This window comes from Nycticebus coucang, chromosome X (genome assembly GCF_027406575.1).
Source record: "Nycticebus coucang isolate mNycCou1 chromosome X, mNycCou1.pri, whole genome shotgun sequence".
In the NCBI taxonomy this organism is placed as follows: Eukaryota; Metazoa; Chordata; class Mammalia; order Primates; family Lorisidae; genus Nycticebus; species Nycticebus coucang.
The window spans coordinates 184,597,954-184,624,445 of record NC_069804.1 but is presented as its reverse complement, the minus strand read 5'-3'; the positions used below and the strand labels follow the sequence as shown (position 1 = coordinate 184,624,445).

Here is a 26,492-nt window from a genome sequence, read left to right as displayed (position 1 = left end):
CTGGGCTTAAGGCGATTCTCTTGCCTCAGCCTCCCGAGTAGCTGGGACTACAGGCACCCGCCACAACGCCCGGCTATTTTTTGGTTGCAGTTTGGCCGGGGCCGGGTTTGAACCTGCCACCCTCGGTATATGGGGCCGGCGCCTTACCGACTGAGCCATAGGCGCCGCCCTTATTTTATTTTTTTTGAGACAGAGCCTCAAGCTGTCCCCCTGGGTAGACTGCCGTGGTATCACAGCTCATAGCAACCTCCAACTCCTGGGCTCAAGCGATTCTCTTGCCTCAGCCTCCCAAGTAGCTGGGACATCAGGCGCCTGCCACAACACCCGGCTATTTTTTGGTTGCAGCCGTCATTGTTGTTTGGCAGGCCTGGGCTGGATTCGAACCCACCAGCTCAGGTGTATGTGGCTGGTGCCTTAGCCGCTTGAGCCACAGGCGCCGAGCCCTCTTTTTCTTTTTTGAGACAGTCTCACTATGTGTCCCTGGGTAGAGTGGTGTAGCATCACAGCTCACAGCAACCTCAAACTCTTGGGCTCAAGTGATTCTCTTTAAGTCAGCCTCCCAAGTAGCTGGGACTATAGGCGCCTGCCAAATGCCCAGGTATTTTTTTGTTGTAGTTGTCATTGTTGTTTAGCAGGCCCTGGCTGGGTTTGAACCCACCAGCCCTGGTGTATGTGGCCAGCTCCGTAACCACTGAGCTATGGTCACCGAGCCTAGACCCTGTATCTTAAAAAGGTAAAAGGGCCACTATATTGATGGTGGTAGTGGTGTCTCAGAAACCTTCAGGCTGTATACTGGAATATGTGCAGCTCACTGTGTGGCAGTTATACCTTAACAGAACTTTTTTTTTTCTTTTCTGAGACAGTCTCACACTGTTGCCATAGTAGAATGCCATAGTGTCACAGCTCACAGCAACCTCCAACTCTTGGGTTTAAGAGATTCTCTTGCCTCAGCCACCCAAGTAGCTGGGACTAGAGGCACCCGCCACAATACCCAGCTATTTTTTGTTGCAGTTACCATTGTTTAGCTGGCTTGGGCCAGGTTTGAGCTCACCACCCTTGGTGTACGTGACCAGTGCTGTAACCACTGTGCTACAGGCGCAGAGCCCTCAACAGAGTTTTAAAAAATGAGAACTACTTGTTCACGCATGCATACTCAGGGGTAAACAGGTTGAGCACCAGGTCTGTATGGGGACGTGATGGGGGTGAGTGGGTGTTATTTCCTTCTGGTAGGAAAGGCAGTGTGGTTTGGTGCTAGGATTGGAGGCAGCCTCGGCTCAAATTGCCCCTCTGCCACCAACCGAGATCTGTGTGACTATGGGCAAGTCATTCTGCCTCAGTTTCCTTATCTGTTAAAGGGACCGAAAAGAGCTTTTGTTACCTAGGGCCATTGTGGTGTGAAAAGCAGATTGCATGTGCCTTGGAGATCCCATGGGATGGAGGGTGGAGTTGCTGCCCCAGGGTGTTCCTTTGGTCATTAGGGGGTATAAATTAGAGGGAGAAGGCCTTAAGTATGGATATGTCACAGTTAATGCCCAGTGACAGAAATGTCTTTTTTTTTTTTTTTGTAGAGACAGTGTCTCACTTTTTTTTTAATTTTTTAATTTTTTTATTTTTATTTTTTGGCCGGGGCTGGGTTTGAACCCTCCACCTCTGGCATATGGGACCAGCGCCCTACCCGCTGAGCCACAGGCGCCGCCCGAGACAGTGTCTCACTTTATGGTCCTCGGTAGAGTGCGCCATGGCATCACATAGCTCACAGCAATCTCCAACTCCTGGGCTCAAGCGATTCTCTTGCCTCAGCCTCCGGAGCAGCTGGGACCCCAGGCGCCTGCCACAACGCCCAGCTATCCCTTGATTGCAGTTCAGCCGGGGCTGGGTCTGAACCCGCCACCCTCGGTATATGGGGCCGGCGCCCCACCGACTGAGCCACAGGCGCCGCCCCCGACAGAAAATGTCTTTAATATTAAAGAAAAGGGGGGGGAGTGGCGCCTGTGGCTCAGTGAGTAGGGCACCAGCCCTATATACCAGAGGTGGTGGGTTTGAAAACTCAAAAAAAAAAAAAAACAAAAACAGAAGAGAAGGGAGGGGGAAAAGCTCAGGATTGGGAGCCCTGAGTTGTGAGGAAGTGTGACACTGCATCAGATGGTTTAGGTTGTGGATGGGCAGAAGTGGAGGCCAGCAGGGCCAGCCTGAGCAATCTGGGGCTTGGAGGCAGGCTCTGGGGCCATAGTTTGTTCTGCCTCTTTCTCATGCTTGCTTGGAGTATTGGGAGTGAAAAGCCCTGCACTGAGAAATCATTGACTACTAGACAGGCACTGTGCCCCTGGCCAGCTGGCTAGCCTGGGGGGTGTGTGTTTTCAGTTGCTGGGCCTTGTGCTAGAAAGCTGTGACCCAGAGGTTGATCTTGATCAGAATGTGCAAGTTGGCGATGCCTGTAATCTCAGTACTCTGGGAAGCCGAGGCAGGAAGATCACTTGAGCTCACGAGTTCCAGACCAACCAACCTGAGCAAGAGCGAGACCCCATCTCTATCAAAAATAGAAAAACTAGCTAGGCATTGTGGTGGGCACCTGTAGTCCCAGCTACTTGGGAGCCTGAGGCAGATGGACCTCTTGAGCCCAAGAGTTCGAGGTTGCTGTGAGCTATGATAATGTCAGGGCACATAACCAAACTGCAAGTTGAGGCAGGACTACAGGGGTGTCTGAGAAGCCAGCTCTCCTAGCAAGGTGGGTCCAGGGTGGAATTAATCAGATTCAGTGGCCTCTGGGCCTGTACCACCCACCCAGCAGTTTGGGGGAGGAAAGGGAGGAGAGCTGCAGGGAAGTTTTTGCTTGGGGAATCCTCCTTTTTCGAAGTGCTTCCTGGTTCCTCCAGGGGGCGCTCTGGGCCAGTGCAAACCGCCTGCCACTCTTAGGCCCTTGTTAAAATGCACATTCTGACTGGGCTGTCAGGGGGGCTGGTTGTCTGCATTTCTCACAAACTTCCAGGTGATGTTGATGCAGTTTGTCCAAGGATGCCACTGTGATTAGTGAAGAACTTGGACAGGAACTTGGGGTATGTCAATAGGTGCCCCAAATAAATCAACATCAATAGGGAAGCGAGAGTTTTACAAATAAGTAGTGAGGCCCCATCCCAGACCACTCAGAGGTTAGTACCTACGTGGGGCTTTAGGGGACGGGCCTGTTCTTTCACATCATCCAAATGCAGCTAACTGACCCTCCTTTCCCGTGACCCACATCCGGCCACGATACACCTGGCTCTTGTGGGCATCCATATACCTTTCCCCCCACCAAATTACTAAAAAGGCCTTTGAGGTGAAGCCCTCTGTTCTTCTCTGTCTTCTTCCCCTGTGCAGAACAGTGGGCAAAGAGTTAAGGAGGTGGGGTGGGGTGGCTTGTCCAGGCAGCCGTGACATTTGCTGGACCACTCAAATGGTGGAGGACACTGCTGTGTCCCTGCTAGAAGAATTCTTATACATTAATGAAGACATTTGAAGTCACTAATACAGTAATTTGTTCAGGCAAGGATAATTACTGGATGGCCAAACTATCAGATGACAGATTGTTGGGGACAGAATAGTCACAGAGTCTCCAAGTACTATCCCAAATTACTCCTAAATCAGGAAGGGAACATGCATCTGTGTATGCAAGATATCTGGCAGCCACCACCTTGACCAGATGAATGCCCCTACCAGTAGGACAGCCTGCTCCTGCCTGCCTCATTTTGCAGATGTGGGGCTGGATTAGGGGGGTACAGCATTGCCCACGTGGTGCTCTTGTCCAAACCACGGGAAATGAATCAGGCATTCTACAAAGACTGAACTCTTTCAGAGGTAATTTTCATGAAAGGGGGGGGAAGGGTGGCTACATCCTTCTAGATTAAAGGAGCCTTAATAGCTAGGGAGATGACAACCAAATGTAATATGTGTGTGTGTGTGTGTTTTCAGAGACAGTCTCATTTTGTCACCCTGGGTAGAGTGCCATGGCGTCCCCAGGTCACAGCAACCTCAAACTCTTGGATTCAAGTGATCCTCTTGCTTCAGCCTCCCTAGTACCTGGGACTACAGGTGCTTGCCACAACACTTGGCTAGTTCTTCTATTTTTACTGTAGTAGACATGGAGGGAGTCTTGATCTTCTCAGGCTGGTCTCGAACTCCTGAGCTCAAGCAGTCCACTTGCGTCAGCCTCCCAGAGTGCTGGGATTATGGGTGTGAGCCACTGCTGCCAGCCTTATGTATGCTTCTTGATTGTATCCTGGATCCAAAAAAAAGTTATAAGAGTATACATGGTACAGCCGGAGTGACTTGAGGGTGACTAACTGTATCAGTGTTCAATGCTGTGTTATGGTGTCATGGCTTCACAGAGGATGGGAGTAATGGCATCTTGCTTTCAAGTGCTTCTACAAGTGTGTATGTGTGCACAGAGCTGGAGAGCAGGTGGCAAAAATGTGCGCTCTGGGGAGAGCTGGCTGAGGGGAGTGTACAGATGTTCCATTGTTCCTGTGGGCTGACAATTTTCAAGACCCAAAGGTAGGAAAACATAAATAGGGACTTCTGGGAGAAGTCTGAAGTCTTCTGCCCATTGAAAAGACACCAACTAGTGCAGACAGCTTGGGGCTTCTCTGGGTTTCTCCTGTCTTCTTGGATACTCACCTGTTGTGAGGTCCCCTGACATCTGTCTGGGCTTGGAAAGCTAGAGAGTCACAGTTGCTTCCAAGTTGTCCCTTGGACACTGGAGACATCAGAGCTGAGGGGGCCAGCACATGGGTTAGAACTCTGGGCTCCCAGGCATATGGTAACTTCCAGTTTCTGTTCTTACCCAGCTTCAGTTTCCTATTCCGCAGAGGTGTGGGATAAGTAGAGTCCAAATGTGGCACAGCCATGGGCATCTCTAGAAATGTAGTTCATTCACCCCCTAAACCCTTGAGTTGCCAGTGAGAGTAAAAGAGGTGTCAGGCCTTGCAGAACCTGAGAATTTCCCAGGCCAAAGCTGTCCTTGGCCTCCCCTCCCTCTTCCACTGCCTAGAGATTTCCTGATAGGTGAGAGAGCAGCCTGCCCCACTGGGTGGGCTGCAGGAGGGTCCCTGGGGAGGCAGCGACTAGGTCCGAGGTGGAGGTGGCCGGGTGGCAGGACTCACCTGCCCAGTGGCCACCGGGGCCACCAGCGCAGCAGCACAGGGACAGTGGAGTGCAGCGCTGCCACCACTGTCACCTGCCAGCGCAGCCCAGCCACTCACACGCTCTTTGTCTGCGGTCTGCGGCGCCTGGGCGCAGGGTGGGGTGGGGCGGGGCGAGTGCACTTAGAACCCCGCTCTCTGCCGCCTGCGGCACCACCTCCTTGCGCCCAGCCCTGGCGCCCAGCCCTGGCCTGGCAGTCCTCAGCCCGGTTCCTGGAGGGCTTGTCAGTCTGCTGCCCTGCAGGATTGTGACCCCATAGCGACTGCCGATCTGCCCGCGAGTCCTTCTCCCTTGGCCCCTTCCCCTGGCCCTGTTGTCCCCCCTCTCCTGCTGCTAGGTCTCCCTCTCCTTCCTATAAGTCTCCCTCACCTTCTCAAAGTGTTGGTGCCCACACTTTTCCTGACCTTAGCAATTTGTTCGTCTGCTGAACCTCTTCCTGTGCTCTGATGTCTCTGCAGGAAAACCCAAACCGAGAACTCTGCATCCCAGCTGTGTCTATATAGGCTGAGCTTCCCCATCTGCCTTTGCCCCATCCCAGGTGGCTGGGTGTCTTTGTCCAGCCCATGACAAACCCAGAGGTCCATTCTTTATCTGTGTCCTTGCCTCTCCTTAATGCTGTCACAGTGCTATTGACTTTCCTTCTCTTTTGAAAGCTGACCACAAGGTCTCTGCCCTCCCCAGCCAGCTCCTTGGACCTCTTCTGTTCTTGTCTACATCCACTTCCCCAAGGACCTCCTCCATCTTCTCAGTTTTATTTTTATTTGTTTTAAGGCAAGCATGAAACAAACGTTATTGAAAAAGAAAGATTTACACAGTAAGAGAAAGGTATGGGCTTACAGATCAAGATACCTTCGCCATGGACAGCAAATGGCCTCCATTGTCATAACAAAGAAAAAGGAAGGAGGCCCATCTGATGAATTTTTTTCTTGTTTGAGGCAGAGTCTGTCTGGTTGCCCTGGGTAAAGTGATGTGGTGTCAGCCTAGCTCACAGCAACCTCAAACTTAAGGGCTCAAGAGATCCTCTTGCCTCAGCCTCCCTAGTAGCTGGGACTACAGGCACCTGCCACAACACCCACCTGCCACAACACCTGGCTAATGTTTCTATTTTTTTTTTTTTTTGGCCGGGGCTGGGTTTGAACCTGCCACCTCCGGCATATGGGACCGGCATCCTACTCACTGAGCCACAGGCGCCGCCCTAATGTTTCTATTTTTTAGTAGAGACAGGGTCTTGCTGTTGTGCAGGCTGGTCTCCAACTCGCGAGCTCAAGGGATCCTCCTACCTTGGCCTCCCAGAGTGCAATGATTATAGGCATGAGTCACTGCGCCTGTCCCACCATGATGAAATTTTTTTTTTGAGGCAGTCTCACTTTGTCATCTTTGGTAGAGTGCCATGGTGTCCTGTCTCACAGCAACTTCAGACTCTTGGACTCAAACTCTTGCCTCAGCCTCCTGAGTAGCTGGAACTATAGGCGCCCGCCACAATGCCTGGCTATATTTATTTATTTATTTTTTGACACAGAGTCTCACTATGTCACCCTTAGTAGAGTGCCATGGCGTCACAGCTCACAGTAACCTCCAACTCTTGGACTTAAGCGATTCTCTTGCCCCAGCCTCCCAAGTAGCTGGGACTACAGGCACTTGCCACAATGCCCGGCTATTTTTTTTTTTTGTTGTTGTTGTTGTTGCAGTTGTCGTTGTTGCTTTAGCTGGCCCAGGCCGGGTTTGAACCCACCAGCCTCGGTGTATGTGGCTGGCGCCATAACTACTGTGGTATAGGTGCTGAGCCAACCTGGCTATTTTTATTTTTATTTATTTATTTATTTTTTACTGTCAAGGTTCTTTTTAGAACCCTGAATTTTATTTTATTTTATTATTTTTTTTTGCAGTTTCTGGCTGGGGCTAGGTTTGAACCCGCCACCTCCGGCATATGGGACTGGTGCCTTTACCCCTTTGAGCCACAGGCGCCACCCCCTGGCTATTTTTAGAGACAAGTTCTCACTCTGACTCAGGCTGGTCTCGAACCTATGAGCTCAGGCAATCCACCTGCCTCGGCCTCTCAGAGTGCTAACTGCATTTGGCCCACTATGATGATTTTTTATTTTTTTTTTTATTAAGTCATTTGTACATAGATCATGAATACATTTATGCCATTATGGGATTCAATGTGTTGCTTATTTGTACAAATTGGAGTGCTTACATAGCCTTCACCTCATTTACCCAATTACAGTGTTAAGACATTTGTGTTCTACACCTGATAGATCCAACTTGTACTTGCAATATGCTCCATAGGTGTGGTCCCTCTATTAACCCTCCCTCTATCTACCCACCCCTATCCCTTACCCTTCCCTCCCCCTCCCCTCCCCTCCTTCATCCTAGGGTATAGTTGTGATTCATCTTTCATATGAAAGTGTGAGTGATTATAAATTGGTTTCATAGTAGTACGATTTTTGTTTTTTTTTGAGACAGTGTCTCACTATATTGCCCTCGGTAGCGTGTCATGGCATCACAGCTTATAGCTACCTCAAACTTTTGGGCTAAGTGATTCTCTTGGCTCAGCCTCCCAAGTAGCTGGGCCTACAGGCACTTGCCACAACGCCTGGCTATTTTCTTCTTGTTGCAGTTGTCATTGTTTAGCTAGCCTGGGCCAGATTTGAACCCACCAACCCCAGTGTATGTGGCTTGCACCCTAACCATTGAGCTATGGGAGCCAAGCCCATGATTTTTTTTTTTTTTGTAGAGACAGAGTCTCACTTTACTGCCCTTGGTAGAGTGCCGTGGCGTCACATGGCTCACGGCAACCTCCAGCTCTTGGGCTTACGCGATTCTCTTGCCTCAGCCTCCCGAGTAGCTGGGACTGCAGGCGCCCGCCACAATGCCTGGCTATTTTTTTGTTGCAATTTGGCTGGGGCTGGGTTTGAACCCACCACCCTCGGTATATGGGGCCGGCACCCTACTCACTGAGCCACAGGCACCGCCCCCATGATTTTTTTTTTGCAGTTTTGGCTGGGGCTGGGCTTGAACCTGCCACCTCCAGTATATGGGGCCTGGCGCCCTACTCCTTGAGCCACAGGCACTGCCCAAGCCGATGATTTTTAAATGAAGAACATTCCTAGTAGGCTGGGCGCAGTGGTTCATGCCTGTGATCCCAGCACAGTGGGAGGCCAGGGCAGGTGGGTTGCTTGAGCTCAGGAGTTTGAGACCAGCCTGAGCAAGAGTGAGATCCACATCTCTACTAAAGATAGAAAACTTCGCTGGGTGTCATGGTGGGCATCTGTAGTCCCAGCTACTTGGGAGGCTGAGGCAGGAGGATCACTTAAGCCCAGGAGTTTAAGGTTGCTGTGAGCTATGATGCTACAGCACTTTAGCCTGGGCGACAGAATGAGACTCTGTTTCACACATAAAAGAACATTCCTAGAGAATTCAAGAGCAGTGATCACAGGACATGTGGTTTGGTGGCTTGGTTTTGAGATAGCGTAGGTGAAATGGAGCACTAGAGATGTCTACAACTCAGGGGAAATTCAAGCTGAAGGTACAACCTGGCCGTTTTCTGTCCTACCACAACCTTGAGTCCTCCTCCCTCAGTTTTCCTCACTAATGTAAGGACACCCCTGGTCCCCAAGGTACTGGATGGCAGTTTTGGTTTTTATATTGTGGTGAGATGTGAATATCTTAAAATTTATTATTAGTGACATTTAGTCCATTCTTAGTGTCATGCAGCCATCACTATTACCTAGTTCCAGAACATGTTCATCACCCCAAAAGAGGACCTACACCTGCTAAGATGTCACTGCCCAATTACTCCTTCCTACAGGTACTGGGAACCATTAATTTGCTGTCTGTCTGTCTGCATGGATTCGCCTTTCTGGACATTTCACACAAAGGTTGCCTCACAGCATGTGGCCTTTGTGTCTGGCTTTCATGTGGATGGACTTCCGGGTTGCATTTCATCCTGCTTGTGTGGTCAACGTGTCTCCCACTGTGGATGCATCCATTCGCCTGCTGGCAGACAGCTGGGCTGCTTCCAAGTGTGGCTTGTCAGGGACATCCATGTGTATGTATAAAGGCTGTTTGCAGTTCTCTTGGAACTGCTAGGTCATGTTCAGAACATCTGTGTTTAGCCTTTCCACAGCGGCTGAGTATTTCATCCTTTCCTTCAGCCATGTGCGAGAGTTCCAATGGCCCCACATCCTCCCCAGCACTCGTCCTTGTCTGTCTTTTTGGTTCCAGCCATCCTGGCAGGTGTGAGGTAGTGTTTCCTTGTGGCTTAGAGTCACGTGTTCTTAATGATTAGTGCTGTTAAGCTGTGTTTTTTTTTCTTCTTTTTTTGAGACAGAGTCTTACTCTGTCACTCTGGGTAGAGTGCCATGGCATCCTACCTCACAGCAACCTCAAACTCTTGTGCTCAAGTGATCTTCTTGCCTTAGCCTCCTGAGTAGCTGAGACTAGAGGTGCCCACCCCAACGCTGGGCTACGTTTTTCTGTTTTGAGTAGAGACAGGGTCTTGCTTTTGTTCAGGCTGGTCTGGAACTCCTGAGCTCAAGCAATCCATCCACCTTGACCTCTCAGAGTGCTTACAGGGATGAGCCATTGCGCCTGGCCTAGAATGTCATTTCTGAGCCCTCCTTGTTCCTTGTTCCCAGCCCAGCAGCAAGTCCTGGCAAGCCTGCCTTTAACATACAAGTTGACTCTGATTCTATCCTGCTACCTCCACTGCCACCTGCAGGGTCAAGCCGCCGTTGCCTGGGGCCTGTCCTCCGCAGTCTGCTCTCCTTATGGAGGCCTGCACTGTGGCCTGCCCTGCTGGGTTCCCACTCTGGGCCTTAGATCTGCCTACTCCCACTGCTAAGGTTGTTCTCCTTGTCACCATTCAGGTCACAATTCAAGTGTTACCTCCCCAGAGAGGCTGTCCTTGGTCACTGTATCTACCCTGATGTTCTCCGTCCCATAACTATGTACTGAACACTGCTGGAGATGGCCTGGTTGGCTTGTTTGCAGCTGGGATTCTAGTCCCAATCATTAGCTTTCCCCTAACCTAGGGATCACATCTGTCTTGTCCAAGACTGTACCTTACTTTGAGCGGGATCCAGATAAACTTCTCTGAGAGGACAGCAGCCTTGCCACATTCAGGTACATGTGTCCACTTTCTTCTTGTGGCTTCTGGTTGACTGGAGACTTGAAGGGTCACTCTGAATCTCATCTCCATGAACCATCTGAAATGACATCTTTATCCTCAACCCCTCTCACCTTCCAATCTAGCCTCTTACTGAGGGAGAGGTGCTCTGAATCTGACCACCTCAAGCCCCTGCCCACAGCAGGAAGCAGAGTCTACCTGCCCCGCCCTTCAGTCCCTGTCAGCCCCTTTCCTGAAAGACACTCTGTGCAGATTAGGTGGGCACAAGAACCCGTCCATGTCCCTTAGTTTTGGGGCCCACCCCCCACTTTCCTTCTCCACTTGTGGGAGACAGCACAGCACTGGCCTGTCCCAGCAGTCACTTGTCCACCGTCGCACAGGATTCCCAGCATGCCGCCCTCCCCCTGGGCATCATCCCAGCCCCCCACACCCCAACTGTCAGAAAGGCCTTCTGAAGCCCTTCACAGCCCCCTCCAGCTCCTCCTCATTGGTTACCCCAGTGCAGAAGATCTGGGTCCCTGCCATGAGCTGTCCCCTCCCCCAGCTTCCAGGCTGGGCACTTGAGCTCAGCAGCCCTGGCAGCCCCATTGGTGGGAAGGGGACACACCAGCCAGGGGCCTTGCTCAGTGGAGGGGCTGGGCGGTCCAGCCAGGGGCCTTGCTCATCCAAGGGATTGGGGTGTGGTGGTGTCTCTTCCCCTCACCCTGACATGGGATGTGGGCTGTGGGGTGCGGGCAGGCAGCAGCTCCCTCTGAAGCAGTGGTTCTCAACCTTCCTAATGCCGGAACCCTTTATTTAATAAAAGGGTGAGACAGAGGCAGCGCCTGTGGCCTAGTGGGTAGGGCTCTGTCCCCATATACCGACGGTGGTGGGTTCAAACCCGGCCCTGGCCAAACTGGAACAAAAAAATAGCAGCCCTGGCCAAACTGCAACAAAAAAATAGCTGGGCGCTTGTAGTCCCAGCTACTCAGGAGGCTGAGGCAAGAGAATTGCCTAAGCCCAGGAGTTAGAGTTTGCTGTGAGCTGTGATGCTACAGCACTCTACCGAGGGTGACATAGTGAGACTGTATCTTAACATACAAAAAAAAAAAAAAAAAGTGAGACAGGAGAACATAAATAAAATTCCTCATGTTGTGGTGACCCCCACCATAAAATTATTTTCGTTGCTACTTCATAATTGTAAGTTTGCTACTGTTATTAATCGTATGAATCGACCCCTGTGAAAGGGTCGTTCGACCCCCAAAGGGGTAGTAGCAACCCACAGGTTGAGAACTGCTGCTCTGAAGGCAGGCCAGCATGGGATTCTGTTGGCTCCGTCCCCACCCTGCTGACTAGGGTCTGGGGCAGTCTGGTATCCCCCCTCCTTGTCCTTTCCTGCTCAGACACTGGACTGGGGGAGATCAGGGGGCCGCAACTTTTCCACTCAACAGAGCCCTTTCTGCAAATCGTAGTGGGACACAGGTGGGGGTCTTGCAGAGAGGGCTGTGCTGGGATGGAGTGGCTCAGTCCTGCTCCTGGCCTGAAGCTCACCAATGGTCTCTCTTTCCTTGCCTACAGCCACGCGGCATCCCCCTGATGACCTCTCTCAGGAGCTGCCCCTTTGTTACTCATGCAGGACATCTGGGAAGCCAGTATAAGGCAGTGGAGGTAGACGAGCCTGTGGCCCAGGCTCCCTAGGTCAGGTGTGCACATGTAGCCTCCCTTGAACCACACTCAAGGGGCCTGGGCCCGGCCTAGGGTGGCCAGTAGCACAGCCAATTGCCTGCCAGTAAGTCCTGAGGCCCCAGAGAAACTGAGAACAACTCAGAGCATGTTGTGGGCTGGATTGTTTTTCTGTATTTTCTTTCTGATTATAAAAGTAATATTCATTGGGAGACAATGCTGAAAAGAATGAAACAGCCTGTGTGTGGTGGCTCATGCTTGTAATCCCAAGCACTTTGGGAGGCCAAGGTGGGAGGATCTCTCAGGAGCTCAGGAGACCAGCCTGGGCAGCAGTGAGACCCTGTCTCTACAAAAGTAGAAAACTTAGCCTGGTGTGGTGGCATGTGCCTGTAGGTGGGAGGATGGCTTGAGCCCAGGGATTTGAGGCTGCAGTAGCGCTGTGATCATGCAACTGCAGTCCAGCCTGGGTGACAGAGTTAGACCCTGTCTCCAAAAATAATAAAAAGAAACAAAGAATAAAATAAAAGAAATAAAAGAAAAGAAAAGAAAAGTCTCCTATACAGGGTGGCACCTGTGGCTCAGTGAGTAGGGCGCTGGCCCCATATACGGAGGGTGGCGGGTTCGAACCCGGCTCCAGCCAAACTGCAACAACAACAAAAAGTCTCCCATACATACCATCTCCCAGAGGTAATCACTGCTAACATTTTTACTTTTTTTTTTTTGAGACAAAGTCCTGCTTTGTTGCCCCCAGTAGAGTGCCTTGCCCTGCCTTGCCCTGCCTTGCCGTAGTGTCACAGATCAAAGCAACCTCAGACTCTTGGGCTCAAGCAATTCTCTTGCCTCAGCCTCCCAAGTAAGCTGGGATTTAAGGTGCCCGCCACAACTCCTGGCTATTTTTACAAATAGGGTCTTCTGCTAGCTCAAGCTGGTCTTGAACTTGTGAGCTCAAGTGATCTGCCCACCTCTGCCTCCGGAGTGTTAGGATTACCGGTGTGAGCTACTTTGCCTGGCCTCATTTTTCACATTTTCACTAATTTCCTTCCAGCTCTTAAAAGAAGTAAAGTGGAATAGCAGACTGCCCATCCCTCCCTGCCAGCCCTGCAGATGGTCTGCCCCATGCCACCTGTGATCCCAAAGTGGGATTAGCCCACATTAAGCAGTTTTTTCTTAATATTTTATCAAGAAAATTTTCTTTCTTTTTTTTGCAACAGAGTCTCAAGCTGTCACCCTGGGTGTAAAGTGCTGTGATGCCATAGCTCACAGCGACCTCCAACTCTTGGGCTCAAGTGATCCTCTTGCCCCAGTTTTTCTATTTTTAGTAGAGATGGGGGTCTTGCTTTTGCTCGGGCTGGTTTCAAACTCCTGAGCTCAGGTGATCCACCTGCCTGGGCCTCCCAGAGTGCTAGGATTACAGGTGTGAGCCACCTTGCCCCACCTATCAAGAGAATTTTCCTATGATGCTATTCTTTTTTGAAGTATGTAAACATTTTTTCTTTTTCTTCCTTTTTTTCTTTCTTTTTTCTTTTTTTTTTTTTTTTTTTTGAGACAGATTCTCACTCTGTCACCTGGGTAGAGTGCTGTAGACAGCAACCTCAAACTCCTGGGCTCAAGTGATCGATCCTCTTGCCTCAGTTTTTCTATTTTTAGTAGAGACGGAGTCTCACTCTTGTTCAGGCTGGTTTCAAACTCCTAAGCTCAGGTGATCCAGCTGTCTTGGCCTCCCAGAGTGCTAGGATTACAGGTGTAAACCACTGCACCCAGCCTGTAAACATTTTTCAAAAAACAGTGTAGCCTTGTTATATATAGTGTGAAAAATAGAAAAAAATTCTTTTTTTTTTTTCTTTGAGACAGAGTGTCACTGTGTAGCCTTCAGAAGAATGCCGTGGCCTCACAGCTCACGGTAACCTCAAACTCTTGGGCTTAAGCGATTCTCTTGCCTCAGCCTCCCAAGTAGCTGGGACTACAGGCACCTGCCACGATGCCCGGCTATTTTTTGTTGCAGTTGTCATGTTGTTTAGCTGGCCCAGGCCGGGTTCGAACCTGCCAGTCTGGGTGTATGTGGCCGGTGCTGTAACCACTGTGCTACGGGCGCTGAGCCAGAAAAAAATTCTAAGGTTCTCATTTCCCTTGCATATATAAAAATGATTTTATTTATTTATTTAGTTAGTTTTTTTTTTTTTTGTAGAGACAGAGTCTCACTGTACCGCCCTCGGGTAGAGTGCCGTGGCGTCACACGGCTCACAGCAACCTCTTAACTCTTGGGCTTACGCGATTCTCTTGCCTCAGCCTCCCAAGCAGCTGGGACTACAGGCGCCCGCCACAACGCCCGGCCATTTTTTGGTTGCAGTTTGGCCGGGGCTGGGTTTGAACCCGCCACCCTCGGCATATGGGGCTGGCGCCCTACTCACTGAGCCACAGGCGCCGCCTATTTAGTTAGTTTTGAAACAGAATCTCACTCTGTTGCTCTAGGTAGTGTGCCATGACAGCATAGCTCACAGCAACCTCAAACTCCTGGGCCCAAGTGATCCTCCTGCCTCAGCCTCCTGAGTAGCTGGGACTACAGGTGTCCACCATGATGCCTGGCTATTTTTTTCTATTTTTAGTAGAGACAGGGTCTCACTCTTGCTTAGGCTGGTCTCGAACTCCTGAAGTCAAGCAATCCACCTGCCTCAGCCTCCCAGAGTGCTAGGATTACAGGCATGAACCACTGTGCCCAGCCATAAAAATGATTTTAAATATTCATCCCTAGATTTTTTCCATATACATATGTATTTTACATGGTAATCGTCATAGGTTACATGTCGTTTTCTGTCTTTGAGAAACTGGCTTGTTTTCAGAAGACTCTAGGAGAGAGCAGCCATGCACTTCAACTAGACATTTATTTATTTATTTGGAGATGAAGTCACAGAATCTTTGTGCCTTGGGTAGAGTGCTGTAGTGTCATAGCTCACAGCAACCTCAGTCTCTTGGGCTCAAGTGATCCTCTTGCCTCAGCCTCCCAAGTAGCTGGGACAACAGGCACCTGCCACCACGCCTGGCTAATGTTTCTATTTTAAGTAGAGATGGTCTCGCTCTTGCACAGGCTGGTCTCTAGCTCCTGAGCTCAAGCAATCCACCCACCTCAGCCTCCCACAGTGCTGGGATTCCAGGTGTGAGGCATGGCACCCTGCCAAGTTAGATATTTGTGGTTATAATTGTTGCAGAGATTTTGTCATTAAATATAATGCCGGCCCCTTAATAGTTTGATATTAAGAAAAATAAAGCACACAAATATAATGCTAGTACCTCAGTAAGTGAAATATAGGGTCACTGTACGGCTAGGCCATCCTGCTCCTTGGTATATGGCATCAAGAAGTATAAATGGGCTCAAGCTAACAGTTGTACAGAGATGTCCAGTGTGGGGTTAGTGCTGTCTTCGCAGCCCGGGTGTCCATGAACTGCTGACTGGGCAAGCTGGATGTGAATGTGCTGTATCCACACAGTGGGTATCACTCAGCCACAAAGGGATGGATGCACTGAGCCTCCCTGTAGCGTGAAATGAAGCTAGACATGGAAGGCCACACACTGTGTGATTCAATTTCCACACAATGTCCAGGTAGCCAGGCACAGAAAGCAGGTTGCTTGTCAGGAACTGGGGGATTGGGGCAATGGTAAGAGACTGCTTTATGGGAGGGTCTCCTGTGAGGGTGATAAAAGTGTTCTGGAATTAGATAGGGGAATTGGTTGCACAGCATTGTAAATGTCACTGAAATGTACATTTGAAAACAGTACATTTTATGTTAGGTGCATTATACCGCAATAAAAAACACTGCTGTGCCCATCCTTCTAATGAAATTTGTGAAATATCTGCTGTCGTTATTATTTGAGGCTAGCTTACTTAGAGCAGATTTATTGGTACAAAGGGTATGATGAACCTTTTCAAGGGTCTCAGTAATTGACAAATTATTCTCCTGAAAGTTGGCCATTTCCCATGTGATCATGTCTACAAAGGGCCATGGCATTAGCCGGGAGGGGAACACGAAGTGCCATGGGGTCTGGAGGTGGCCCCTGCTTCTGGGAGCCATGGAGACTGGGCTTGCAGGGAACCCAGGGCCATGAGTGCTCTCATATGCAAATGGAACTGAGCTGTCCCCAAACAGAGTGTGAGGGCCACTTGGGCCACATTCAGGCAGAGGGGCCCTGCTAAGGCTTGAATCACTATACAGAGTTACCAGGGGCTGGGAAGAGAGCTCTCCAGTGCTAGGGTCAGCCCGCTTGGGCCACCCCCGCAGCAAATCAGAAAGGAAACAATGCTGGGAGCTGTAGTTGCTGAGAGCAGATGGAAAGTCCCTGACTGGGATGGTAGTGTACTGGTGGATCAGTGGGACTGCTGTTCAGATCAGCGTGGTGTCGTAAGCACTTGCATTGCTTGAGGGGAAATGCCATGAGTAGAATCCACCCTGCTAGTGCAGGATGGAGGAGCAGTGTCTGTGAACAGATTTTGTGAACTTGGCTTAACTGCCGCCTCACTACCAAGTTGGCAGAGGTGGCTGCCGATAAGACTGTTTATAGCTGACGTGAAGAACAATGTCCAGCATGTGGTAAGGCCAGTGCAGCCCTAGCCCCTGAGCACTGGAGAAGATGAGAGTCACTGGGAGCTGGGGTGAGGAGGCATTTGAATGGGCTTCAGGTGTGTAACGTGTTGGAAGATAAAATGGATTTCTTATAGATTGTTCCAAAGGAGGTAGGTTGCTCTTAAAGAAGGAATTGATTCTTTAATAGTGAATTTTCTAAAAATGGGCTCATTCAGCAAGTCCCACTCTCTCCATACTGGAAGCAAAGTGGATTTCTTCTGGATTATTCCAAAGGAGGTAGGTTTGCATTTGATGAAGGAAACATTTTTTTAAATAGTGTTTGGAAAATGGATGTGCTTGAGGTCCACTGTGACTCTTAACTGGATTTCTTGTAGATATAAAAGCTGCAAGGCCCACAATACAGAAGCAGAGTTGAGAGACAAGGAGAGCCACCCTCAGAGAGCTGCCCCAGGTGGCTTCCACACAGGCCAGGGGACTTGGCCTCGTGTTTCCCAGGCCTACTGTGTGTGAATGTAGCCGGCCAGTTCGTTAGATTCCTTGTCTTGTAGGCAGCTTCCAGAGCCTGTTGAAGCAGACTAGCAAACTCCTATTTGTGCCTTGCACGTGACATTCTCCCTGGATGTTTGCTGTGGCCATGGCGGGGGCAAGGCCTGGGCCTTTGTGTGTACCCACAGAGTGAGTCCTAAGCCTGGATGGACATGCCTGAGTACCTGGCTAGAGTGGGTGTGGCTGCTGGCTGTGTAGATGTCTCCTGTTTGGCATGCCGAGTAGGCCTCTGTCTCTCAAGGTCTTGAGCTGTGTACCTGTCTCTGCACATCCTCCTCATTTGCATTAGTGCTCCTGGGACAAAACCACAGGTCCCACAGCCTCTCAGATGTGACCTGTGGGTGACAATGAGACGACAGACATTGTGCGATGTGACAGGAGGAGGGGCAGGAAGTGACTAGCAGGTCCTGAGGAAAGAAGGATGTGTAAAAGTAGCTCTGTTTGTGGGAGAGAAATGGGCAGGCAGGGAGAGGTTCAGGGACAGAAGACAGCCATGCCAGAAGGGCATTTGGGCATGGCACTGAGAGGAAGGAGATGGAGGAGAGATACACAGGTTGATGCTTAGCAGAGAGGCCAGACCCATCCCAAACCACATGATCCATCCATCCCCCAGATCCCTTGCATACCCCACCCCAAGACCCGCAAACCATACCCACCACCCATCTCATACCCCACGTGCTAACCATACTCCCGAATGGGACCTCTCCCAACAGCTAGGGTGTCCCAGCCCTTAGTACCACCAGCACCATCCCCACCAGGCTGGGCCTGAGCTGCTGGGTGCTTCAGGGCTCCATCCCACTGCTCTGCCGGGATTCTCCTGGCACACAGTGGGGAAGTCAAACTCCGTCTTGTGTATCTGGAGCCCTGCTGGACTTGGATTGCTGCCCAGCCTGGGTATAGGCCCTTCAGATCCCAGCTGTTTTGCCTTTTCAGGTCTTACAGCAGATAGATCCCTGTTCCCTTCCTGTCCCTCTCTCTGGAGGACTATGGATAAGTAAGTGTGCTTTCATAAATCTCCTATACAGTATACCGGGAATTTTGTGCCCATTCATTCTACTTCTGACAGACCTCGGGCTGTTTCTAGTGTGTGGCTATGTGCATCCTCTTGGCCCTCTTAGTTGCCTGATGTCGCCTGCTCTCATTTGCTTGTGTCCGATGGTCCTGAAGGGGATGTCGTCTGGTCGCATCATTCTGAGTGGGTGTTGGTTGCTGTGGGCTCCCCTTTCCCTGAATGCCCGTTGATGTCCTTTGCCCATTTTCTTGTCGAGTTGTTTGTGTTTCTGTAGTGTTCTCTAGGAATTCTTTGTATATTATAGATAACCAGTTATCAGCTCTGTGCATGGCAGGGCCCTGCTCTCAGCCTTTTTACTGTTCTCCAGAAGTTGTATACCTTTTCCATTATCGTTTGTCCAGTTTTTTATCTCAAGAATTTCTTCTCTATTCTAACAATATAAAGATACTGTTCTCTTGTTTTACTTTGTCCCTTTAGGTCTTTGATCCATTTGGAATTGCTTGTCCGGGGCTTGAATGGGGCCCTCAGTGCCTGCGTGGGGCTCGCCCCAGGGTGTGGAGGGGAATCTGGGAAGTCTGGGTTTGCAAGTGTTCACTATGATGTGAAGGCGGGGGCATCTCAGTGGTGGCTTTGCCAGTGTGCTGCTCTTGCTGGCTGGCCTCTGGGGCTCATTTCTGCCTTGTCACAGCTTGTCTTTGCCCCACCCACCCTCATTAGCTCTTGGGGCCCACCATGATCTGCACAGGCAGGTCTCTGAGTGGAGGCCTGAGGACCACTCAGCGTGCAGCCTGCCTGGTTGTCAAAGGTTATCACTGTGTTATGATCTGAGGGGCTAAGGCTGTGTGTGCACCCATCCCCCTCTCGACATCCCAGCATCCACCAGCTTGCCTAGCATACTGTTCCCAGTTTCCATAGCAACACGGCTGCTGGATAATGATTCCAGGGAGAAAGACATTCCTGCATTCTCAGTGGCACATGAGTATCCCACCTTGTGCTTGTCATCCTGCCCTGGGGAGACACCTCCCCACAGAAACCCTAAGGACAGCTTCTGCGTTTGCTTCCACTTAAGTACAGTGGTAGCTGGTAAATGTTCCAAAACAAAACCTACTGATTTGGACCATTTGCCAATTTCCTTGGTGTAAATACTTCTACAATAGCCAATTTCAATCCACTACTGTGATGTCACTGGACTTGTAGTTAGGAAGAGATGCCTCTTGGAGTGTTGCCACCTTCCAGACAGGTGACATGTCAATAGCCCAAGAGCACAGATAACAGTAAAATGAGTAAAATAATTAGAAAGGGATGAGGTTTGAGTATTTATTGCCTTTGTTAACATCATTCAGTTAGTCATACATTTCTACAGTTAAAATATTGATAATGACTATGTTTAATGGCTGGCTCCCAGGTTTCGCTGGGTCCAGTGATCACTGTTGAGGGATTCAAGTCTGTTCCCCCATGGCCCTTTGTCTACAGATTTCCTAAAGCCACACTCAGCTGCCTCCCCCATCTTTTCCATCCTGCCATTTGAACTGCAGCCTCTCTGGGGAGCACAGCCCAACCTGTCAGAACTGTGTGCTTATGTCAGGCGTCCTCAGACTTTTTAAACAGGGGGCCAATTCACTGTCCCTCAGACCATTGGAGGGCCGGACTATAGTTAAAAAAAAAAAAGCTATGAACAAATTCCTATGCACACTGCACATATCTTATTTTGAAGTAAAAAACAAAACGGGAACAAATACAATTTACACCGCTTCATGTGGCCCGTGGGCCACAGTTTGAAGATGCCTGGCTTATGTGCTCCTGTGCTCTTCCTCTAAATACCTTCTTGCCTGAAAGCTGTCACCAATTTTCTCTACCATGACAACCATAGATTACACAAATATTTACCTATGAACAATGTACAAAATGCTCCAAAGAATGTGTCTTCGCTACATTCTTTATTACAACAAAAAGTCATGACCTGGCCCAGTGGCTCACACCTGTAATCCTAGCACCAGGGGAGGCTGAGGTGGGTGGATACCCTAAGCTCAGGAGTTTTTTTTTTTTTTTTGTAGACACAGGGTCCCACTTTATGGCCCTTGGTAGAGTGCCGTGGCCTCACACAGCTCACAGCAACCTCCAACTCCTGGGCTTAAGCGATTCTCTTGCCTCAGCCTCCCGAGCAGCTGGGACTACAGGCGCTTGCCACAACGCCCGGCTATTTTTTGGTTGCAGTTTGGCCAGGGCCGGGTTTGAACCCGTCACCCTCGGCATATGGGGCCGGCGCCTTACCGACTGAGCCACATGCGCCGCCCGAGCTCAGGAGTTTGAGACCTGCCTGAGCAAGAGCAAGATCCTGTCTCTAAAAAATAGCCGGGTGTTGTGGCAGCTGCCTATAGTCCAAACAGTCACTCTTTGGAGGCTGAGGCAAGAGAATCACTTAAGGCTGAGAGTTTGAGGTTGCTGTGAGCTGTGATGCCATGGCACTCTACCAAAGGCGGCAAAATGAGACTCTACCTCAAAAAAAAAAAAAAATCAAAAACAACTTCAGTGATGTGACATAGTGTAGGGCCCAGACCAGCCTTAGGAGACCTGCAGCTGTGAGGTAGCAAACGTAGAAAAAAAAGACTAGAAGGAAATAATGCCCATATGTTCACAGCATTAACTTCCCTGAGGTCGTGGGGAATTTTGGTTTTCTAACTTATGGTGTTCTGTATTTTGCTTTTCCTTTCCTTTTTTTTTTTTTGAGACAGAGTCTCAAGCTGTCACCCTGGGTAGAGTACTGTGGCATCACAGCTTACAGCAACCTCAAACTCTTGAGCTTAAGCGATTCTCTTGCTTCAGCCTCCCAAATAGCTGGGACTACAGTCACCTGCCACAATGTGCACCTATTTTTTGTTGCAGTTGTCATTGTTGTTTAGTAGGCCCAGTCCGGGTTTGAACCCACCAACTTAGGTGTATGTGGCTGGCACCCTGCTGACTGAGCTACAGACACCGCCCAGTGTGTTCTGTATTTTTCCAGACATTCTATAATGAACCTGTGTTTTTTTTATAATCAGACAAAATTCATTTCAAGAAAAATCTCTGTAGAACATGAAAGCTTAGGGGAGAGGGGAGACAGAAAACTTAGATACTTATCTACAAGGACATAATCAAATAGCAGCAGGGTGAATGTTTGGGTTAGAGGGGCTCCAAGATGCTAGGAGCTGCTGCTGAGGTTCCTGGTCTCCTGTGTTGCTGGCACCAAAATGGGGCTTTGCAAGCCTGATTAGCATCTTTGTGAGAAAGCCCAGGAGGGAGGCACCTTCCCACTGTGATGGGGAGGGTGCTTGTAATACTGGGACAGCTCAGCAGGGCAGGGCACAGAGCCTGTGCCCGGTTGGGACCTTCTCCCTGTGTCCCATGTGGGCTCCCAGCTTGCTCTATGCCCAGGCAGGGTCTGGGTTTCCTCTCCATGACCAGGGGTTTCCCCACCACCTGCAAACCCACCCCACCTCTTTTCTTGGTCCTTCTCCCTTCGCTTGAGGCAGGCCAACTGCCACCTGCTCAGGGAACCCTCTCTCCCTCTTAGGTCTGTTCCAGCACTTCCCAGCTAGGCATAGCCACTTGAGTACACTGCTGGTGTGTGGCCTACCCAGGCCCGGAATGCAAATAGGGAGACACTGCAAGCTCTTCTGGAAAGCACTTCCTGCTTCCCCCTTGCTGGCCCCATGACATGTACCCTGAATGTTAGTAGCATGCAGTTCTCCTCAGTCCTTTATTGTGTCTCCCATCTCTACTTGTCTTCTTTCCCCAAGGAGGACTTCAGGGTGACAATAGGCTGTTCTGGGCCCAATATACACTGGGTGCTGCAGAAATCGGGGCTGGGCCAGCTGGATCCATGGGTGCCCCAAGGGCATTCCCTGCTCCACCCAACTGGGGTTGTCTCTTCACCTCCCCAGCCTAGGAGACCCTCTGTCCTTTCTCCACACCTTCCATGAAGGTGGTATCCTGCAAGGCTACTCCAGTGCCACTGCTTCCTTGGGGCCTGGCCCATGAGGGCCTCCCCATCCCCCCATCCTGACCACTCTGCAATCAAGTCTTGGCTCTCAACCTTGACTTAGTGCCTTCACCTTGCTAAGTTCCAATTTCCCCATCTGCAAAGTGAAGGCAATAATGGCATCTCCCTCAAGATTATTGGGGGTTAGGATTTAATGGGGACCCACCTTAGGAGCCCTTCCAGAAACCTGGTACATAGCAGGTGCTCAAGAAATGGTGGTGGTTTGATAAGGGTCCCTCCCTTGGCATCTCTCTTAGGCCAGCTTGTAACGCAAGGAGGTTTCTCGTGTGTCAAGACCTGTCCTCTTTAGCAAGCCAGTGGCCACTGTGAGGACACAGGGCTCTGTTCTTATCTTTCATACATCTCTTTACTTGTCTTTCTGCTGGCCCCAGCCTTCCCTAGAGAATAGACAAGTATTGACAGGCTCAGTCCAGCTGGACAGGAGTCAAAGTCATCCTGCTGCCTTGACCTTGGATGAGCACAACATAGATGCTGAGGGTTGGCTGGTATTGTTTGCTCATTGCCAAGGAACTTTTCTGGATCTTCTAGATGCTAGCTCTGGTCTCAGTGCTGCCTGAAGGAGGAGCAGGTCCTGGTGGGAGAGAGGACAGAATTGGGTGGGTGGCTCTTGATGGAGACAGAAGGCTGTTTTAGTCTGGGGTAAGCGCATGACCACCAGCTGGGTAAACAGTCCCGGACAGGAAGGCCATTGGTGTGGCCCGCCCTTCTCAAACAGTGTTCCCTGGGGCTGAGCAGTGGGGTTTTCTAGGAATGAGGGCACCAAGGGCAACCAGGGCTGTGGGTAGAGAGTAGATGGGAGTGCTGGTTGTTGGACCTCTGGAGGGTTCTCATGCAGGCGTGTCTCTGCCACAGGTGAACGGAAAGGAGCTCTCCAAGCTGTCTCAGGAGCAAACTCTGGAGGCCCTGCGTTCCTCCAAGGAGCCCCTGGTGATCCAGGTGCTGAGACGCAGCCCCCGCCTTCGGGGGGACAGCTCCTGCCCTGACCTGCAACTGGTGGACAGTGGCACTCAGACCGACATCACCTTCGAGCATATCATGGCACTGGGCAAGCTGTGCCCGCCCACCCCACCAATGGCTATTCTGGAGCCGTACGTCCTCTCTGAGCTGTGAGTCACCCTCAGGAGGGCCCCGGGCCCTGCCTCCAGAGAGGGCATGCTACGGGGGCAGCCTTGCCCACGCTACCTACAGGCTACATTGATGCAGCTCTGGGCATGGCAGGGAGATCCCAACTCAGCCTGTCCCTCTCAGGCAGAGTACAGGCTCTTTGACCTCCAGAAATAACTGAGCACTCAGAAAGCTCCAGGCCTCTAGTGCTCAGTCTGGGCACCAGCAGTGAAGGGGGCAAGGGAGACTTCCAGGCAGGCTCCAGTTGCCTCTACCCCAGGGCCGAGGGAAGACCTTCCTGGCCTGTGAGTCTAGGCTGTCACTGTTGGAAATGTGGCTCCTTGAGCCACCCGGCTGGCCAGGGCTGAGACCCTCAGCTCCTCTTCCTCCTCCATCATCTGTCCTCTTCTGCCTCACGAGCATCACTCCTTGAATCTTCTTGCATCCCTTGTCTGTCCCATTCCTCTACCTGCTCTGAATTTCCTCCATCTCTTCTGCTTCTTTCTTTGGCCTGCTCAGAAGAAGGGCCTTTCATCCACGCTGGTGGCTCATGATCGCATGAGTACTGCCTCAACTGCTAATCTTAGCTCAGGCTGCAGGGAGGTGGTCCTGGGATGCCCCTTCTTTGCATAGAGGTAGGGCACAGGCTTTGAGCAGCCAACTTTAGCTTTAGGGCCTAGAGGTCAGCCCCTGGAATAGAGTGGGTCTCCCTCTGCTTTGTAGAAGTCCTCCAGGGCCTGGCCAACTCCTGGGGGCGTTGCATGAGTGGGGCCAGTGCTGGGGTGGGCAGGGCAACAGCCAGTGTGGTCAGAGGGGTCTGGTTTGGGGGACAGAGCTAGGGATGCCTGGGTCTGCAGTGTGACCCGGCATCCTCCCATTTGGGAGCATTCCTGATCTTGGCATGACTGCATGTAGCTCAAGAGAGGGTTCTGGAGAGGCAACCCGCCCAGGAGCTGGAGCTAGGGTGTGAGAGGAGCAGATGGCTTGGCCTGACCTCCCCCCTTCTCCTGGGCAGCCCCCCCATCAGCCATGAGTATTATGACCCGGCGGAGTTCATGGAGGGCGGCCCACAGGAGGCAGATCGTATGGACGAACTGGAGTATGAGGTGAGCTGGGCAGCTGGGCCAAGGCCCACAGACAGCCTTGGGAGCCTGTCCTTGGCAGTTCATGCAGCCCTGCTCGGTTCTGGCTTCTGCTGACCTCAGGCAGCCAGGCCTCTTGGCCCTCCCGGCGTGTGCCTGGCTGAGTCAGGGAGGGCACGGGTGAGGTTGTGTGTTTGTCCATGTTGGTGAGTCCATGTCCCACACGTCTGTGTCCTCTGTGTCTTGTGCATCTGCATGTCTCGGGCACTTCCTGATGGGGAGACCATGGAACACACACATCGTTTGGGATGGTAAGAGAAGCCCTCAAAGCTGAGGGCCAGTTTGGGATACTTTAGAAGATGAGGCGTTGCAGGGTCCCTTGCTCACATGTTTCCTGGGCTTTCTGCCCCTGTGGCAGGAGGTGGAGCTGTACAAAAGCAGCCACCGAGACAAGCTTGGCCTGACGGTGTGCTACCGCACGGACGATGAGGAGGACTTGGGCATCTACATTGGAGAGGTACGAAGGCAGCACTGACACAGGGCCAGGTCCAGGAGAGCCCCCCATGCCACTGTAGTCCTTTGGCCTTTCCACATGGCCCACACAGGACACAGAGGCTGCCCACAGGGTCCCAGCCACCAGAGATAGGGCATCCATCGCAGGTGCCTGCTGGGGGTCTCCAGAAGGAAACCTGAGTCCAGCATAGGATAGCAGCCAGGACAGAGTACAAGCCAGGACCAGGTCCTGGACAGGCTTCATTCTTTCCTACTACATCCTATGGCCAGCTGCCCAGGGCTCGGCAGAGGTCTCCTCCCTGTGTGTCTTGGGCAGCCATCTGTGTACCCCCACAGGAGGAGGATGGCCCCCGGATGCCTGGATGCCCTGCACACTACCAGCATCCCAATGAAGTCAACCTTCCTGATGGAAAATATTGCACTGCCATTAAGCCCCAGGACTGACACAAGTAACAGGCTTCTGTGTAGGAAAGCACAGGAGTGCTGGTGGCAGTGGCTGAGGAGAGGTGCTATCCCGTGGCCTTCAGCTTCTGTGCCCTGGGCAATAAGCTAGAGTGGGAGTGAGAGGAAGCCTTTAGCTAGCTTGGCGTCCCTGGGGTGAGGCTTCCCCTTCCTACTTGAAAGGGCTCTGTAGGTGTCAAGTCTCCAAGATGCCTGTGTCCTACAGGTAAATCCCAACAGCATTGCAGCCAAAGACGGCCGGATCCGCGAAGGAGACCGCATCATCCAGGTGAGGGCTCACAGGCCACAGGCTCTGCTGTGCCCAGTGGCCCTGCTGCCTCTCCTCAGCTGTCCCCTAGTGCTCTCCCACTAAGCCTTGCCTGATACCAGGCCCCACACCTGGGCCTTTCTCACCTTTCTCCTGCTTAACCAGCTTTAAGGAGCTTCCATGTACCTGTGGGATCTGCTGACATCTAGGACCTGTGCTGCTTTGGCACTTCCCTGGCTCCCTCATCCCCACTCCATGCTGTCCTATGAGCACACAAGTGCTCTTGCAAAGGCCAAGCCACCCTCTTCCTGTCATCCTCCACTTAGTTACATCCTCTCAGAGCCCAGTCCTGCTCAGTGTGCCTGGGCTCCCTGCACCCAGCCAGGGCCTGCCCCAGGGCCCTCCCTAGTATCCTTGTTTTGATTGTCTCTGGCCTATCACAGATTAATGGTGTGGACGTCCAGAACAGGGAAGAGGCGGTGGCCATCCTGAGCCAGGAAGAGAACACCAACATTTCTCTGCTGGTGGCCCGGCCTGAGAGCCAGGTGTGTGTGTCTGGTAGGGTGACCTGGGGCCCCTGACATTGAGCTTTCGTCTCCAAAGCTGCTGAGATGAGATTAAGGTATAGACATGGCAGCGGTGTTGCTTCCAGCCTCTGAATGGGCCAGGACCTCTTTCCCTGGTATTACTCACCTTCACTGAAACCGGGAGGCCAAGCATGAGGCTTACAGGGGACCAGAGGGTGTTGGGGGAGGTCCCTGAAGCTGTGGGGACAGTGAAGGCCTTTTTCTGTAGCTTGCAAGGCGGTGGAAGGACAGTGACCGGGATGACTTCCTGGATGATTTTGGCTCTGAGCATGAGGGGGACCTGCGGGCCCGGAAGCTGAACCCACCCCCTGCCCACCAGGTGAGGAAGGTGGAAGGGGCTGGGGAGGTGTGTGGTCTC

At 51.4% G+C, this 26,492-nt stretch overlaps 1 protein-coding gene across 4 annotated transcripts in view; it reads left to right on the top strand.

The window, feature by feature from the left end:
• The window catches only part of PDZD4 (PDZ domain containing 4), a 39,443-nt gene that overhangs the window by 10,284 nt on the left and 2,667 nt on the right, over positions 1-26,492 (top strand). For 2 of the 4 annotated variants that reach the window (XM_053578892.1, XM_053578894.1), the window contains 6 exons: positions 22,992-23,245; positions 24,259-24,349; positions 24,744-24,842; positions 25,506-25,568; positions 25,991-26,092; positions 26,343-26,453. In XM_053578892.1, the coding sequence (XP_053434867.1) occupies positions 22,992-23,245; positions 24,259-24,349; positions 24,744-24,842; positions 25,506-25,568; positions 25,991-26,092; positions 26,343-26,453 (720 nt within the window). The remainder of the gene's footprint in view (positions 1-22,991; positions 23,246-24,258; positions 24,350-24,743; positions 24,843-25,505; positions 25,569-25,990; positions 26,093-26,342; positions 26,454-26,492) is intronic. The other 2 variants (XM_053578893.1, XM_053578895.1) reach the window with 2 other exon arrangements.